Source organism: Rhagoletis pomonella, unplaced genomic scaffold, assembly GCF_013731165.1.
Source record: "Rhagoletis pomonella isolate Grant_MI unplaced genomic scaffold, Rhpom_1.0 Rhpom_scaffold_00007, whole genome shotgun sequence".
Classification (NCBI taxonomy): Eukaryota; Metazoa; Arthropoda; class Insecta; order Diptera; family Tephritidae; genus Rhagoletis; species Rhagoletis pomonella.
In genome coordinates this window covers 30,295,358-30,314,480 of record NW_023458561.1, presented here as the reverse complement: position 1 = coordinate 30,314,480, position 19,123 = coordinate 30,295,358, and the positions used below count along the sequence as shown (strand labels likewise).

General features: G+C 38.5%; 1 protein-coding gene across 1 annotated transcript in view; it reads left to right on the top strand.

Annotated features, from left to right (window-relative positions):
• The window catches only part of LOC118742572 (kinesin-like protein KIF13B), a 70,490-nt gene extending 56,939 nt beyond the window's left edge, over positions 1–13,551 (top strand). Inside the window, exons 17-22 of the mRNA XM_036474742.1 lie at positions 3,167–3,226; positions 3,401–3,738; positions 4,028–4,100; positions 8,146–8,955; positions 10,418–10,708; positions 10,815–13,551. Of these exons, the coding sequence (XP_036330635.1) occupies positions 3,167–3,226; positions 3,401–3,738; positions 4,028–4,100; positions 8,146–8,955; positions 10,418–10,708; positions 10,815–10,891 (1,649 nt within the window). The 3' untranslated portion in view covers positions 10,892–13,551. The remainder of the gene's footprint in view (positions 1–3,166; positions 3,227–3,400; positions 3,739–4,027; positions 4,101–8,145; positions 8,956–10,417; positions 10,709–10,814) is intronic.
• Positions 13,552–19,123: the final 5,572 nt, after the last annotated feature.

Sequence of the window (19,123 nt, the reverse complement as noted above, 5' to 3'; positions counted from 1 at the left end):
GCGACAAGAGACAGGACAGTTTGCTAGGTCAGTGACTTTTTGAATAAAAAACCGTTTTGGGGACAAACATCGTTTTATTTCCCTTTATATAATATTCTTCTCTTAGCTCGATACCATTCCGTTCTGTTTTTCCCTTCAAAATAATAAGCGTTTTTTTTTTTTGGTGAGGACCCTTTTATTCAACCCAAATCCCTTACCGACGCGTTATTTCTTCAAGTTTTGATCTGAAAAAAAAATAAAAAATCTGAACGGAATAACAGTTCATAGCTCTAGTTATAAACTACACACGAAATACACGGTTTTTGCGTTTAACTTCACCGATGGAGCACTTCATATTAAAGGTGTTAGTCCATTGGTTCTCATTGTCGTCGAATCCCCTCGACACCTCGCTTAAAATTATATTATTCCAAATCCGACGATTGACGATTATGATCAAGTAAATAGCCTGCGAAAAGAAAACCAAAGAGACTTGCAGACTCTAGATCCCCTCTGCACTTACATACTTACACTGATTTTAGCCCATTCAGAAATTAATAGTCTTGAAAACTATAACAACGGGTGGAAATCCCTGCCATTCATAGGACGGGAGGAGTTTGTGTAGGTGGTACCAGTATCCAGTGGTTCTAGTACTGGAGCTCGTGCTTCAGTTCGGTCGAGTCTGGTACAGTCTTCCGCAGTATCCAGACCTTAATTAGGCCAGAGCTACGTGAGTCTCGCGGCAGCAGAAGCTTTTTTGCGATGGGTGGTGGGCTCCGATTACGACGTTCATGAGTCGAAAGTTCTTGAAGTTGGGTGGTAATGGAATGAACAAAACACTTGCATTTAGAGGCAACCATATACTTATGAAGCCGTGAGAGCAGAAGCGGCCTAATCCCCATTTTCTTTGTACTTAAAATGTAATGCAATGGGGTATAGTCGTTGTGCTAGGTATGCAGTTACAGTTGCACGGCTATACTCAATCCCGACTCTTGCGTCCTCGTTCGCGCACTCTGGGCAACGTGAGCAACCCATGTGCGAGATACGGTAAGCAATCCGAGTGGAGCCTTGGGCCACAGCAGAAAGATATGGAGCTTTTTTGGGGCCACTCTGACTTATTCGGTTTAAGGGCTCACTGAAGTCTGCAGCGTCTGTTCACCAGTAGGTGCTACTGCAAGGGGGTGTCTGTCTTGGAGCAAGCGGCTCGCTATATAAGCGTGTATTCTGTTGCGAAACAACCCCCGTGCCAGCAGTGGGTCGTGCGCTGGGTTTGGGACCCTCCACGTAAAAACAGGCTCCAATGAAAAACGGCAAACGTTTAATGGACTACGATTTGACGGCATGCACCTGGAATGTGCGCACCCTTAATGGGGAAAGTGTTTCTGTCCGGCTGGTTGATGTCCTCGTAAGAACAAAATCTGAGCGCTTGGAGCGCACATACGAGCGTTTCCCCCGCCATGATATTAAAATCGTGCTTGGTGACTACAATGCCAGGGTGAGCAAGGAAGGGATCTTTGGAACCACCGTCGGAAAGTTCAGCCCCCACGGCAAAACGCCTGACAACGGACTGAGGCTGATCGACTACGCCGGGGCCCGAAACATGGCAGTATGCAGTACTAGGTTCAAGCATAAGAAGATCCATCAAGCTACGTGGCTGTCTCCGGATCGAAAAACGAGAAACCAAATCGATCATGTTGTGATAGACGTAAGGCATTCTTCCAGTGTATTGGACGTACGTACACTCCGAGGGCCGAACATCGACTCGGACCTTTCTCTTGTTACAGCCAAGATACGCACCCGCCTCTGCGCAGCAAAAAATGTGCGCCCGAAAATGCAAGGAAAGTTTAACGTCGAAAAGCTGCAGTCACAGCAGCTAATGCATTCGCTACTTGACTCTCCCACTTGCTCTCAGAGAGCACTCTTAAAAAAAACTGACATATGCGAGCACTGGAACCATATTTCCCGTTCATTAAGTACCGCCGCCGAAGAACTAGTCGGATTTCAGCGAGTCCAAAAGAACAACTGGTACGAAGAGGAGTGTCAAGAAGCTGCAGTGAAAAAGTTGCTGCCTACAGGGCCAGCGCGAGCAATTTTTATAGCGCGTGATGATTTTTGTCGGTTTTATGGTACAAACTCTAACTATACAAATTGTGTTTGATGAAAACCTGCGTGGGCTCCGGGGAAGACTTTCATCGAATTCGCTTGGCACTCAATGTGTTAATCATTAAATTTTATTTACATACATTTCCTTTATCCAACTCAACATTTAATCGTTGTTAGCGTTTCATACTCATCCAGAGCCATTTTATTGTAATTCAATTTTAGCCAACTATTTCTGTGTTTCCATTGAAATTAGTTATACATATATATATAATAGCGTGGGCCGAAAATCCGTTTTTTTAGAATTTTGATGCGTAATAGCAAAAATATGGTTAATTATGCTCTAAAAACAATCTGTGTGAAAGATGACAATTTTTGGTCAATATCTTAGGCTTGCCAAGGTCCATCAAAGTTCAAGTGCTAAAAAGTTTTTTATTAGCTTACTTCGATTCTCTACAAAAAAAAAGGTCCATATACCAAATTATGTAGGACTAATACTTTCGAAGATACTTGCAATTTTGGTAAAAAAATTTATTAATTAATTTTGATTTTTAGAGCATAGTGAACCAAATTTATGCTATTACGAATCAAAAATTCCAAAAAAGCGGATTTTCGGCCCACGCTAATACATAAATAGTTGCAATAATAGCATAGGCGTTTGAGTATGCGCATTGTTTTGTTTACTTGTAGCCACATGTTTGCAGCATTTGTAGCCTTTATATAGTATCTGCATAGCCACATTCTACCGTTATAATTTCTAGTTAAATAATACTTATCACTATGTATCTTCACATAAAAATAATAAAATCGTTTTCAACACGCACTATTCACATTGAATTGTTGTTGTGTGCCTTTAGTTTGTTGTTGTTGTTGTTGTTGTTGTTGTTGTTATTGTTGCTGACTGACGCAGTGCAGCGCAACAAAAAATGATTTTAGTTTAGTTTTTTGTGTTCCTAAACCACACTCTACAATCAAAATGCATATATAATTACTCCATATATGTATGTATGTACTGCCCTGAATGCTTGGCTCATTAATAATATACAAATTGTTTATGTAAATATTTCTTGCCACCTTTTTGGGAATGCAGCGCGTCCAACGTTCTTAAATCTGAATTTGAATTTCAATCAACGCAATCCGCCAACCAAGCGTAGGTGTTAACCAATGTCTTTATGCAAAAACAAAGATAAAAGCTGAATATGTCTTATGTTAAAATATAAATAAATGTTTATTTTTCTAACTAAAACTATTAAATTTTAACACATTTTCGTTTTAAGAATTTATCACTTACTTGCTAATTGGCATTTGTTTATTTATAATACAGCTTCACCGGCTACCAGCAAGCTACTGGGCATGCGCATGACCACGCTTCACGAAGAGCCACTGGGTGTTCATCGCGCGCTCGCCGAAGAGCCCGAAGACAGCTACAGCGATTCGGAGTATACCGCCGAGTATGAGCAGGAAAAGAACCAACAGAACAACTATCATACACGCTCACGGCTCACAGCCTCAAAAACAATGGACTCGTTCATGGATGTCAGCAATCATTCAAATAGCAGCTACTTGAGTTACACGTCCAGCGCCAATGCGAATATGAAGCATTTAACCGGCCTGGCAACGCCCAGCATGAGTTCGTCAACATCGAGCGGTTATGGATCGCAGGTAATTTGTAGGAATAACTTTTCTGCATCACTGCAAAAGGCACGAAAGGACACTTTTGGAAGTGCTATTTAATGACCCGTTTCTTAGCTCTCGAATGCACCACCATACTGAAATTCAAAGTGTGACATTTCGTTCTTACCACAGCACTGAAGGTGTTTCTTATTAATTTTTTGCGCCTATAAAATTTCCAAATTGTCATTTAGTGTCTTTTTTGATGTTGATGACGAACTTTCTTAGTTACGAGTATTTATTAGCAAAAAGATTTCAATGCCATTTATATTTTTTGCAGGCGGTATCGTGCAGCAATTTAACAAACGATGATATCGCTTCTATGCGTTCAATGAGCATTGATGAGACACCAGGTAAGTTGAAAATTAATTGACCGAATTACACCGGCACCAAGAAAAAAAATTTTCTGTACTTTTGATGAGACCCTCTTATCTTTTAGTATTTTGACGCGCTGCATCCAAATCCGTAGTCGGTTTTGGGTTAACACCCTTAAATTTGCGAGTAAATTTTCGCTATTTTTTTTTTTCAAATTACTCGAAGGCGTTAGGCGAAAATCGACAGCGGATTTGGATTTAGCGCGTCAAAATACATAAAGATAAGGCGCCTCATCACGAGAATAGACAAACTCTTTTGTGCCAGTGTTATCGAATAATAGCATATTTCCACCTCAATATTAACAGCAGTTAAAAGCTCTATTTCAAAAATCTTAAGCGTTTCCAGAGCACTGAATCCATTCGAAATGGAATGGTTTGCAAATTCGGAACTATTTATATTAGTTTGTTTGTGAAATTACATTAAGAAAGACCATTTCATACAAATCAGCGCGCAAAAGTCGAAAGATTCTGTGAATTAGCACTACATGACCTTGTTATTAAGAGAGAAGTGGGATCAGAAGCAAAGGAATATATAACAGGGGTATTCGCTGATTTTGTGGGCGCTTTAGACAGACGACATGAAGCAAAGAAAGAAAGTAAAAGATAGATACAGCGTTGCTGCAGTGACAGTCCTTGGAAAGATATAAATCTGAGTCGTTACGGTTACGTGGACGCGACAGTCTTGGGTACGTTATCTAGAAGATTGCTGACTGTGGCGATGGTAGGTGGCCTTTATCTCATAGCAGAGATTGAAGGAGGGTGCACTAAGAGCTGTCTTCACGCGCCACTTTTGTGGTGCTTGGTAGCGGGTTAGTAGGTAATGCGAGCCAAAATATATTTTAACTTTAGCCTCGTGAAGGCTCCAAAGCTTAATTGAGAGTAATTCCACCTCATCGCCCTCCTATCGGCTATGATATCTGCGGTCAGAGCTGCGGCTTTGTAAGCGAAATAAGCTCTAACGACTCCCACTGCCGGTTCTACGTACCGGAATGACTCGGGTTTTACCCGACCAAGGGCTGTTGTTTCGGCGATCTAACCCCGTTTACACGTTACACGTACAGCAGGAGGCCCGCAGGCAACACAACTCTTTAACACCACACATCACAATCGGCCTCCCAAGGCACACAAAGGTGCTACAATTTAACTGTAACGGACTCCAGAGCAAAATCGAGGAGATAACTGTCTTTATGGGAAGGCATGGATTATTAATAGCTGCGGTCCAAGAGACGAAGTTGCATGGCCATTGAACCCTGTTGAATTGCGCCGGATACAACGTATACCGTCGAGATCGCGAGTGAGATAATGGTGGAGGTTTAGCGTTCATCACGCACCACATCGTGCAGTATCGTCTTATTGAAGCAGACATCGACCGCAGGGATACCATCCTAGAATGTCAGGGTATTGCTATCCGGTCAGGCGTTGTTGAGCTCGAAATATTTAACGTATACGTACCCCCTGTCACCAGCTGCCCGGCAGGATATCACCCTGAAATAGCTTCACGAATGTTACTGAGGGCGCCTTCACTGCACTACCCATACCAACCGACATTCATGTAGGTGAACGTAAGTTCCGCAGGGTTGTCACCGCTGCTGCAGCTCGCTTCACCAGAGCAGAATGTATTAAGGATCCACGTCCGAACTTTCCTGCTTAAGCGGCTGTTCTAGCCGATGAGCGCGACAACCTTCGTCAGGCCGATACCGGATATCCCCGTATCAGGGTACTGAATGCGGAGATTCAGCAACTTGTGAACGTACATAAGCGGAAGAATTGGGAAGACCATTTGAAGACCTGCAACTTCGCCTCTGGTGTGAGCAAACTTTGGTCAACCGTGGGGTCATTGTCCAACCCGACGAAGCGTGACGACAGAGTCGAGATAGACTTAGGTGACCACGCTTCGTCGGACCCGGGGCGATGCGCGAGCTATTTTGGCCGGCAGTTCATTCTGCATCCTCCGGTGGATAAAACCAAACGTCGAATGACTAGAAGGCTGCACAAAATGCCAAATCCCAGTGCGCCTCTTGTTTTCACCAGCGGTGAGGTAAGGGTAGCCATCGGGAAGGCGAAAGCCTCCAAAGCCATTGAACCCGACGGAATATGCATGTTGATGCTGAAATATTTGGGTACTGCGGGAGTAGCATACCTAACGGAGGTCCTCAACCTGTCTATGGCCACTCTCGTCATTCCAGACATCTGGAAAATGGGGAGAGTGGTCCCACAGCTCAAGCCGGGGAAACCAGCCAACAAAGGAGAGTCTTATCGCCCGTTAACCCTCCTTTTCCCGGTAGCGAAGACACTCGAGGCCCTGCTGCTCCCGTATTTTACGAACCACCTGACCCCAGCGAAGCATCAGCATGGGTTCCGTAAATTGCATAGCGCAACAAGAGCACTTAACGCCATAAACACTCAGATAACTCGGGGCCTGAACCGAAACCGCCCCTGTGAGAGAACTATTCTAGTAGCGTTGGACCTGTCCAAGGCGTTCGACACTGTCAGTCATTCAACGCTACTAGAAGATATAGAGGCCCCCTCACTCTTTCTCGCTTCTTCACTGCAAGGAGCCTTGCCCTATCCCCTGCGAAATCCTCGGCAACCCTTTTCACCACCTGGACGAAGGAGGTCAGACTGCAACTGGGTATTCACGTCGTTGGCGTAACAATACCGACGGTGAATAACCTGAAAATCCTCGGGAGTTACCTTCGACAGTCTGCTCTCCTTCTCGGCGCATACAACCGCAATTGTCAACAAAGTACAGAGCCGCAACAATGTCCTCAAGTCGCTGGCCGGCAGCACTTGGAGCAAAGATAAAGAAACGTTGTTGGCAACATACAAGGCAATTGGCCGGGCCGGTTCTAAACTATGCAGCGCCCTTATGGTCGCCGGGGACTAGCAGGACGCAGTGGATGAAGCTACAGACCTGCCAAAACACGGCATTACGAACAGCGACAGGATGCCTTCTGATGACGCCCCAACACCACCTACATGACGAGGCCCAGATGCTCCCAGTAAAGGAGCATAATATAATGCTCTGTAAGCAGTTCCTTGCTGGGAGCCACAGACGTGGCCATCCCAGCGGACAGCTGCTCGCGGAAGAGCCCTCGCCAAGACACGTCAGGAGGCATCTTTACGAACTGCCCAACTTCGCTCTGGCTATTGCAGCAGGCAAAACTCTTATGTGAGTAGAATCAACGAGGATGTGCCCAACCGATGCCCGGCATGTGGAGAGTCGCCACATGACTCCCGGCACCTCTTCACATGCCCTGAGAACCGCACTCAGCTAACGCCCCTGTCCCTATGTACAGCCCCTGTGGAAGTCGCACACTTCCTGGGCCTCCCCCTAGCTGAAATTGACGACAACGTTGATGGATGAACCGCCTCGAACGGGGCTTAGCAGCCGCTACAACAACAACAACAACAATCACCCGCAATCCATTCTAGGCCAAGAAGCCTAAGTTTAATGTTGATAGAGTGGTCTTAGCAGAAATACTCTCTATCAACCGTGCTATCAAGTTTCGCCCTATCCGTTTAAAAACTTCATTACTTTCTTCATTTAGTCATCCCGCCACATTCAATCGCAGTACTCTGTGTAATTAGGGATTAAAGCGAAACTTTCCACAACTCTGTAGTGTCCAGTCTTCGAGCTTGCTAACCGCTGCACTATCGGCAAGCACTATGTTCAGCATAGCACATAACTTCAATGTTGTAGTGGTTCTTAGTTCCCCACTAATGCCGATTACGGCAGACCGTGGTCTAGCTGTTAAGCTAGTGCAGCTGTGTTTAGTGAATTCCACCAGACAAAGGAGCTCTGTAAAACATAATAACTAAGGGATCGTAGAACCAATAAAATTCTTGGGGCGAGAGAAGAAATGTTGTATCGGCACTTGAGGGTAACTTTAGATTCAATCGGTGAACTTTTCAATACTTAAACGTGCAGTCTTCTAACTGTAGCATTAAATCAGTTACTTATTACATTACATTTTGTTTAAATTTAATTTTTATCCTTACCTTTTATTCTTTTAATTTTTAGACTTTAATTCAAATTCACCACCTAACCGCCAGGCGCGATTCAATCCTTTCCTAAAAGACATGCCCAAATCAAATGGCGCTAAACAACAGCAAGCTCAATCAACGACAGCACATTCGGCGTTTAATGAAAATCAAAACGAAACGCCGCACAAGCAATCAAAATCAGCACCAGAAACCATAGCAGACACACAATCAGCTACCGAAATCATTGCAACATTCAATGACAATGACGCCAACAACACAAAAGCAAAGCTGCCAAACACTTTACCAAAAGCACAATATACCGCTGCCAATGTCGTTGCCAATGCCGACGCAAACACCAGCATCGCAGATGTCAGCGATTACATGGCAAATACCATAAACGATGATGATGTTGTTAAAATTAAAAACAACAATAACTGCGAAGCAACAACTACAGCAGCTATGTTGAATAGTAATCACAATAATAGTGAGAACAACAAAAATACAACAGCAAAAATAATTAGTAACAACATTGCTACAGACAATCAAAATGGCAATGAAATGCTGAACACTGCACCTGCGTTGTTGGCGGAGGCTGAACAACAGCCGTTAGAGGGTAATGGCATTGTACGCGGTCAGCTTCCGGTTGGAAAAGTTGTACGTCGTAAAAAGACACCGCCACAAGGTGGCGTCATTGTTATGTCCAGTAGTGTTACAAGCACGAACAACAATGGCGGTATGTCGCGTTCACAATTACAGCGCGCTTCGGTGGCACAAATGGAGGGCATAATGACGGCATCCAACGATCGGCTGGATGTGTCGATGACAGGCAGCATGGAACTGGATGCAGGTATGTGAAAGAGTTTTGGTTTTGGCGGGATAAAATTTCACTATGTTAATTAAGAACAAGACGCGATATTAATTCGTGCGAGCGTACTCGTTTTATCATCAGTTATGATATTTATGATATGATAATGTAGAACAAAAGAACAACTACGATTAGGAAACAAAATGGATAATGACATCGAATCACATACGTATCACGAACATATCTACATACGTATATTCAGTGACTGTAAATAATAGATACTTTTATAGATTTTGAAAGCAATATGGTCAGATTCGGTTCTGCCCACCAAAATTCTGCAGAAATGTATGTTCGTGTTTCTCACAAATCGAGTAAATTTTCCGAATTCAAGTGTAAGTGGAATGAAATGTGGTAATAGCAGAAAAATTAAGATCCCATCACACGTTTTTGGCTCGAAATCGATTTGAGAAGATTTGCAGAAATCAGAGAAGGGCCGTACCAAAAAATCGATTCATTAAAAATAACGATAATTTTACTAGAAATTTTTGCTTTACATATATTATAAAATGGATACTCAGTACGGATATTCGTGTATACAGTAAAAATCCGGATATCCGGTAAATAATATCCGTTGATTTGTTTATATATACAAACAAAATGTCCGGTTTTTGCTCTAAAGTGGACATTCGGTGCGATCTCTGGATGTAATGATTACGAAAAATATGTACATCGATAACATACCTAGATATATTTAAACCCTCTCAATAATGAGTAATCCATTACAAAGATCGATAAAAATGTCGATAAATGTATCGATGCGTTGATTAGGCTCTTTCATTTTATGTATAAAACTTACGATGAGTAAAATATATCGATAATTATCTACATATCGTCGTTTAAAGTACAAAACCGCGTATCAACAAAATGCAAAACCGCGTATGTGAGGTTGCATAAATTATTTTCTGAAGAGTAAAAACTCTCATATTTCAAAATGGTTCTCTTATTCTATAAAGTAATCGCATTTCTAGCTAGTATATTTCAGGACGAATGGATAAGGGTTGCGCCAAGAGTTTGTGTGAGCAAATCCAATTTTTGGCAGCAAAAGTCAGTTACGCGGTTTTGCAGAATGACGATACACGGTTTTGTACTTTAAACAGCGATATGTATGTATTAATAAATTGATAAATATCGATAATTAAATAAATATATTGATAACTTTATATATCGATAAATTTATCGGTAAGTTTCCTAAAAATAGTTTAATAGCATAAAATATATAAGCAAATCGATAAATATTTAGCTACAAATATCGATAAGTAATTCAATATAAATATCGCTAACGAATATTGTATTTGATAAAGAAACGCCTAATTAGAAAAGTATAAAAATGAAGCATTGCGAATGCCAAGTTCACTCATATCCTATTTTTATATATAATTTTCTATTAAAATATATTTTGTTATTTATTAAAAAGTTAACATCTAACTAAATTCGAATTTCACAGAAATCGAAGCTTCGCTACCCGATTGGGTGCTGGTTGGTGAGTCAGTGCTAATACGCCCCTACAACACAAGTGGAGTAATTAGCTACATTGGTACCACACATTTCCAAGCGGGCACTTGGATTGGCGTCGAACTGGACACCCCGACAGGCAAGAACGACGGCACCGTACAAGGCATACAGTATTTCCAATGCAAACCCAAACATGGTATATTTGTGCGCTACGACAAGTTGATATTGGATAAGCGCGGCAAAGCAATGCGGGCCTATAAAGCTGAGAAAATTAATAGCAAAGGTAAGAAGGCATGAAAATTATTTTACTGAATAAGAAAAATAAAAATAAAAGCAAAAAAAAAACATTATAAAAACAATTGTCTTATCCATGTTTCATTACGCCGCAGAATCGTCTATGACGCGCTCAAAGAGTCGTGGTGAATCTTTGTCCAGCGTCGGTGGCGCAACGTCGTCACGCAAATGATTATATCCAAAATGTTCGCATCAAATGCACCGCTGGGCTAATTGCAAGCAATCCACATTGGTGACAGCAGCAACTGCAACTGCAAACGCAACAACAACAACAACAAGCACTTCAACTGCAGCAAATGTAAGAGGCGCTGCTGCACCAACGCGCACATGCACCAAATTGCGTGCAACCAGCACAGCAGCCGCAGGAGATGTCACAACGGTGAGAGCTACGGCTCAAGTCACCGGCATCGATGCGAACACGAGACGTTTTAAACGACGCTCAACAGCATTTTAAATGCAACGCAGCCGAAAACAAAGCAAGCAAAAAACAAAATTGCCACATAGCAGCATTGAAATGCCAACTGGATGTGAATGTTGCGTTGTTGAAATGCCGCGCGTAGCGTATATGTTAAACGTTCCCGAAAGTGAATGATTTACAAAAGCAAAAAACTAATGATTGATTTAATGAACGAACAAACGAAATGCAATTATAAACAAACATATATACACACATACATACATACATATTAAAAATATGTATTTGGAAATATGCTAAATAATCTAAAATGTGTAATTATAATGGTTAGTTTACACTCGATGTGCAACTCTCGATGTGTCCCCTTAAATTACAAAATATCGAAATTTATTGTATGCAAAAAAAAACACGTTCCACACATTCCCAAACTCCGCCCAGCCCCATTCCATCCAAAAACTCGCCAGATTCGTTAGAACGTGTTGCGCGTTGAACGAGCTGTCTTGGACAGTTAAAGCAGTTAAGAGAAATTATGCAATTAAATTCGATGTGTTAAAATGTGAAATTTGTAGATGGAAAATGCAATATCCAATTGGTAGTTTGTAGTACGCTTAACAATTTAAGTTTTTAGTGTGTATATGAAAGTGTTAAAGGCGCGCATTTTTTTTATCCTTTTTAGGAAAGGCTTTTGCATGTCGTTGAGCATTAAAATAACGAAAGGAACATTAGCACTGGTTGTGGAAGTTGTTTAAGTGTTTATTTTTTAATGAATGGTTGCATTGATTAGTGATAATTTGGTAAGTCGTGCACGTATATGCGCTTTTCAAAAAAATTTGTTTTGTCTTAAACGCAGTCTGCATTGTTTTATGGGTTTCCCTGCATTCCAAAATGTAAAAATACAAAGCATTAGTCATTTTCATTTGTGAACCACTGAACACGCCTGAATGCTAGTTACAAGTAAGGCTGCGCTAGCTGGGCATTTTAATCTGTAATGCTTTAGCAATAAAAATAAGGCTGTTGACCTAAATACTAGAATTGTTAAAGTCCGATGTTATGCAGACGGTCAAATAATCCTGGTCACGTTACTTTTACGCTAAATTTTTTCATCTCTGCGCTCTTTGATCAATGGTTGATCGTATATCAAATGAGCAGCAATCTCTGATGTACTATTTAAAAACCTTTATTACTGTTTTCGGTACCATATGGGATACTACTGTCATTGCTGACATGTAATGGAGAAAACAAAATATTACAAAAAAGGATTGATTTTCAATAAAACAAGAATCCGACGTGTCCGGCAAGTTTGTGGATTTTATGTTGAAATGCAAAACTTTGTCTTACCGCTACTTTTTTGTGCAACGCAAAGTTCAAAAAAGCGAGGCAACCGTTTGTATTAACAAGCATTTTTTACGCAAAAAACACAACTGACCCTTTGAACTATGTGGTGGGGTAATACTCAACTAATCCAGGTTCAATCGGAGATGAAATGAAACACTACGCTTCATTAAAGAAACTCTAGAGCGACGGAGGCGGTGAGCAGCGCTGACTGGTGTCGTTAAGAGTTTTTGCTGGAGTGGCACGTCATTGGCCAGATGATAAGTCTGGGTAGTTCCGGTTACGTAGACCCGACTGTCGGGGGAACCTCTCATAGGTGATCGTAACTGATGTCGGTCCCGATATACGGCCAATGAATGGTTCGGACAATAGTTTTTGACTGCGGTGCGAGTTGGTAGATAAACTTGCCTCCAGACAATGGTAACGGGACGGTGAATGTCGCATTGGAGACCTACGAAGAGTGCACTTGGTCGAATGTCGTCTCCATAGTCGCACACTATGATAGTAGGTAAGTGCTGGAAGGGATGGCGGCAGGTACCAGCTATTTCCGATCATGCTGAGCGGTAGAGAGTTGCGCAGAGCAATGGCTCATACACAAGGCTACTTCTGCAACCTTTGTTGCGTTCTATCCCATTAAAGCCTTAATAACTAATTGGGTAAAACAAAAAGTATCACCGTTAAAATTTTTCCATTCTACTCCTAAACGGAACATGTAGTGTTAAACGTTTTCCATTTTGCCCGTAAAAGGAGCCAATAGCAAAATAAATCTACAATTGAGTTTTTTTTACGAGTGATTCGGTGTCTGCCGGCTATTAATTTATTAACCGATTTGCCATAGCGCACGGTTCTCCCTAATAATTTGTGTTCTTAATTGAAACAATAACAACTGCCGACCAATCTAGCCCATGGCCGTCTGCAATGCATTATATATTTTTGTAATTAACTTCCCAGACAAATTTCAGAGTCGTCTTTTATCTCATGGACTACACTTTTGAAGAATCTGTATATGATGGAAACCAAAGTTGATTGCACTGAACGTCCAAATTGAAACACATATCCAGCATGAGCGTTACGTGTTTTCCGTACAAAAAAAAAAAAACAACTTAGCAAACGACCAGTACACTCATAGATATATGTATGTCTATTGAGTTAGATATAAAAATGAGAACTCTACTTTCACTTTTGCGCTTAAATTTTCTTTGAAATATCAAAAACAGGGGTGAGTCTGCTCCTTTCTATTGTTGTCAGCTTTATAGTACGAGCTATTATTTATCCTAAGCATATATTTGTTTTGAACAATTTTAATTAGTCAACCAAACTAGAGTACTTTCAAAGTTGACCTTTATTTAAAGTCACTGATGAGACGTTACAGCCGCAATTACCCACCGCCATTGCGCTGTGTTTGCGCTGCATTAAGTATTGATTTTAGCTACAAATTTCCAATCACTTACGAGATAGCCCTATAGGCTTTTATTAAACTTGGTATTAGATTTTAATATTTTTTTTTTTTAATAATCACCCAAACATACAATTCACCTTTTCAAAGTGCTGTAAATGTTTTGTTTCGTTGCAATATATTTAAGTAAAAACAAATAAGTATGTATGTGATTTATTAAATACAAAGCTGTACACGGATGCATGCGTGCAGATGTTTTACCCTGGCGTGTGCGCAAACTGCCGTCGTATTTTTATTTACATATACATATGTATGTAGTTGCAGTTGCAATTGCACCCTCAAGTATTTATTGCGCAAATGCTTTCAAAAAAGTATGCAGCGCGTTGCAATTATTTTTTTATTATTATTGAAAAAAATGTTAGGTAGCATATTTTAAGTGATTCCCTTTTTTGGTTCTAAGTAACTTTGCAATTTTCATCATTAATTCACTCGCTTGTAATGCCACAAAGTTAGCCAGGCGTTGCATAAACATCCATAACAGTATGTCTGTATGTTAACGCGTTAAGCGATGCATATGCAACGCCTTAAATTTAGTTAGCGTTATGTTTTAAACAATTTTAAATAATGTGTATGTATATTGTTAAAACTTATATTCATGCTAATTTAATTTCTATTAATATTAAATAGATTTTATTTAAATAAAAAAGTTTTATAAGTAAATTGTACATGTATCTACTATATTCTACTAGCTATTGTTCTTTTGATGTTATTTTAAAAGTTTTAATTTAAATTTTATCTTTTATAAATTCACTATAAAATGTACATTTTCTTCTGCTTAATAGTTTATGTAGCCTTATTTTACATTATACAAATATATACACCTATAAATTAGCGCATTTATACATATACCTAATATATGTATATACCCATATGTATATAAAATGTCCTAAGCGTATGTCTACAAAGCTTAAATATTCCAAATGTGTAATGTATGAACAATAATCAAAAATTAATTAAAATAGTTTAAACGAAGCATGCAACTATACGCGTAAACGAACTAATTTAATGTGATGTATTTCTTAATTTGCCTTTAATTTTTGCAAAATAAAATATACATGAAATATTTAAAATATGTATGATTCTTTTGTATTGTTATTTGTATAATTTTTTGTTTTCTTGTTTGCTATATTTGGTTTCATTCAAATTTTGTTATTTTCATTAGAATTCCTTAATAAAATAATCTGGTGGCATTTTCATAAACAACTAAGTGACGTAAGTTAGAAGGGTTGAATTTGGATTAAAAAAGAATAAGCTGCCCTAAACCAATTTAATATTTTTAACAAGCTTCTAATGACATAATCGTTAAAATGCCACAAAAATCTTGGCACTGCTAGCCAGCAATTTCGTGGCTTCGCAGAGAGCATGGAGGCCTAAAATTTTAGAGGGAAAACTATGACCAAATTAGAGGCTAATACCTGGAACTAGCAGCAACGTTGAAGAGGTTCGCAGTCCTCTTAGCAAAGTTAAACCAAAAAAATAATTGCAGTTGTCTCCAGAATTGGTGGAAGCCCACGAGAGTCTTTCATAGACATGGAAATGATTGCAGCTGAGGAAGAACTGTTTGCAAATAGGATTACATATAAAATGAAAAATAAAAAGTACATATGTATATAGAGGTGGTAATGTAGTTTTAAAGAAAATTAAGTGCCCGAGAAAGTGATTGTTTGAGAGCGAAGCTCTGGGTAAACATAATTCATGCACAGTAGATGCGCGGAAAACGGCTTTAACTGAACTTGCTTGTTGTAGCTTACCCTGACGTTAACCTAGAGGAAGACTATTGCATTAACTAACATTAACAAACAGCTTTTGCATAGAATTGCGAGCCAAGAAGGCTAAGAAAAAAGAAAGCATAGAAAGCAAAAAAAAAATCAATGGATCAACATAGAATATGTAGTAGAGAAGAAACAACACGTTTCTTTGAACTAATAACAACGTGCTGCGGTTTTAAAATTTCGAAAAATATTTAACAAAATTATTAGATAAATTATAAGGAGCAAAAACTGAAAAAAAAAACTAAAATGAATGTCGGAGAGAAATAAAGTTAAGTTGAAGGAACTATGCCGTATATTTGAGCGAAAATGCCACCATAAAAAGATAAGGAGTAACAAAATTTCATTTACAGCAAATTACATTAAAGCAAGTTCTTCGATGTACATAAGTACCCGTAATATTCCAGCAATGCAATTCAAACCGAACCAAAGAAAATTTACCAAACTATCAAAAAACATTTTTTGAACAAAGAAAGCCAAATGGTATCTTTTCACATAAAGCTCAGACTTAACAACTATAAACATACAAACACCCAATATACATACACACCTATGTACATACACATGTATGTCTCCAGAATTGGCGGAAGCCCACAGACTACATACAGACTTACATAAAATATTTGTGTATAAAAGTGTATGTTCTAAAAAATATAAAAAAACGATTGCTTCTACATATATACATACATACATATTTATGTACATGAACATGTGAAGTAACAAATTACATATGTACATATGTAAACAACCAAGAAATATTAAATAACAAAAACTCTTGTATCCTTGCCAGTCCTTTGACAATGACCAATCGACAGACAATATTAAATTATAATTTTTTCTTAAAAATATATACATAAATATGTCCTACTTTTGACTTAAAAGACCTGAATGGCACACTCACACTCACACACATAACTTATACCTACTACATACTCATATAAATACATACATACAAATAAAAAAAAAACATACATTTTACTACAAGAACACGCATCAATTAAATATTTGACTATGAAAATAATACCTATGTAGATAATTTATACATACATATACACAAATGTCCATCCAAATGAACTTCGTATCATGTCTGAGATAAGTATGTAATTATTAAACAATAAAATATACATCCCAAAAACACACCCTCCATACATACACCCCCTACATAAATTCATGCTTATACCCAGCCAGCAAAGAAACGTAAATTTTTTCGACAGTGCAGTTTAGTTCAACTTTCCGTGTCCGAAAACGAATAGAAAAGCTCCTACAGTTATTATCAATTTTCGTATTCGGAAAAAGTTCGTCATTTGAAAGCAATAATTGTATTTTATTTGCTCAAGCTAAGCATTTGAAAGCATGTATGCGTAGTTGGCAGTGGCTGAGCGTGCAGATGAGTATGCCGCCATTTGTTAACTTCCAGAAGGTGCCGAATTCCGTCAGGCGCTTCCTAATTTTATTTAATTTCTTTTAAATAATGAAAAAGTATCTGTGAAGTGCAGAAGGAAAGCGTATTGAACGCAAAATTCAATCAGATAAATTTCAGAAAAAACAGCCGAAAACATATCCGTTTCACATACTGTTGCACACTTTAGTGGGAAAACGCATCGTCAAAGTATCCGGAAATGGAATCAGTAAGCTGACAAAAATACGCACTTCATCCACTTTTTTGTCTCCTTCCGGATCGGTTTCGGATCTTTTGCTGGCTGGGTAGGCATAGGTATATTAGAAAGCTTAAAAAAGTAGAGGTTGTTAAAAAAAAACAAATTTTGTATTATTAGGTACCCAATTCACTACATTCATGTTTTAAAATGTTTGCTGATTGAGCTTTTAAAAGCTCATTGTTAAACGCTATATCCGTAAAAACTGATTTTTCATGAAAGCCATACTTGAAAGCTCTTTCTACCAGCGTGAAAGCTGAAAGGTCTTCAAAGGGTTAAGGAAAACAAACAAACACACACACAAGGTCAATGACCTAAAAAATATCTCATTTAGAGTCAACGTTTCATAGGAGCTAAATCAATACAAACTTAATGATTTTCGCTATTGTTGCCATGTGGTGAATATTTATTATTCCGCCGGTCTCGCAAATGTATTGCTCTGACATTGTATTCAGTCCCGTATGGATCTTCTAGGCCCTCTTTCTCTACGAGCAGCTGATTGCCCCTTGACTGCAAATCTCCCCAAAATGAAATTCATTTATCTGCCAATGAAAGCTATTTTTCCTTCATTATAAACCTGTAGCTTTTTAAGTACTTCGAAAGCTTTCACGCTTTAAATATAAATCTGGCAAAATCATCATCAATTTGTTTAATTTATTTTAATTTTTCCAACCAAAATACTTCATCGTTGTAAGATAACAAAGCATTCGCCCATAAAATTGCTCACAACAAAAACAGTGCAACTATTGCATGTCAAATACAAGTTTACAAAGAACATACATACGTACTTTATGAAGAAATTAAAGTTATTATACTTACATAGAATACAGGAAGAATTGCATGAGACACCGTTATGATATAGAAAAAAATACGTAGTCTAAGAAAATATGCCACAAATTCTACACACATACATACATACATACGCATTTGAATCTTTCACTACAAGAACCACTACAAAGTTTATGCAAAAAAAAAACAAAATATATTTGTTACGTCTAAATACGTAAAATTATGCGAGTACGCCAATAACTTACATAGTTATGTAAGTATTTGTAAAATAAAATCATCAAATTTAACGGGCCAAAGGCAATGCAACAAAAGACATTTATGTATGTAGAATGTAAAACAAAAAACCAAAACAATTAAACAAATCTCATACAACTGCAAACAAAACGTCCAAATTTACGAAAAGCAAATGTAAACAAAAAAAGAAAATCACAAATCGACAAATGCAAACATGCAATTAAAACAGTTATCAACTACTACATTGCATACGATATGTATAATTATTGTATTTTTTTATACACACTTACAAGAAATACTTGAAATCCAGAAGTAAAGAAAAACCAAACAGTAAGCGAACAATAACTAAATAAAAAAAAAAAAAACCGAACTTAAATTATTTACGGCTAACAATGTAAAAAACTTAATGGAACTATGTCCAAACAATAATCATTTAAAAAGTTTACACAAATTCTATGCAATTAAAATTATTTCAGATACTACCACAAAACTTCATTTGTTGCTCTTTGAGTGATTTAAAATATTCTAAAATGGAAAAATATTTTTTAAATACAATATTACAAACTCAACATTTGAATGCACCACAAAAACAGCACTTAACATACGATTGCTCCGACAAATACACACACACCTACGAATACACACAGTTTGAATTTGGAATTTTAGAAATAATACTACATACATACAAAGGAATGCCATTAATAAATAGAATAACAAGCATTTAAGAGTTGAAAAAAAAGCGTGGCAAAATGCC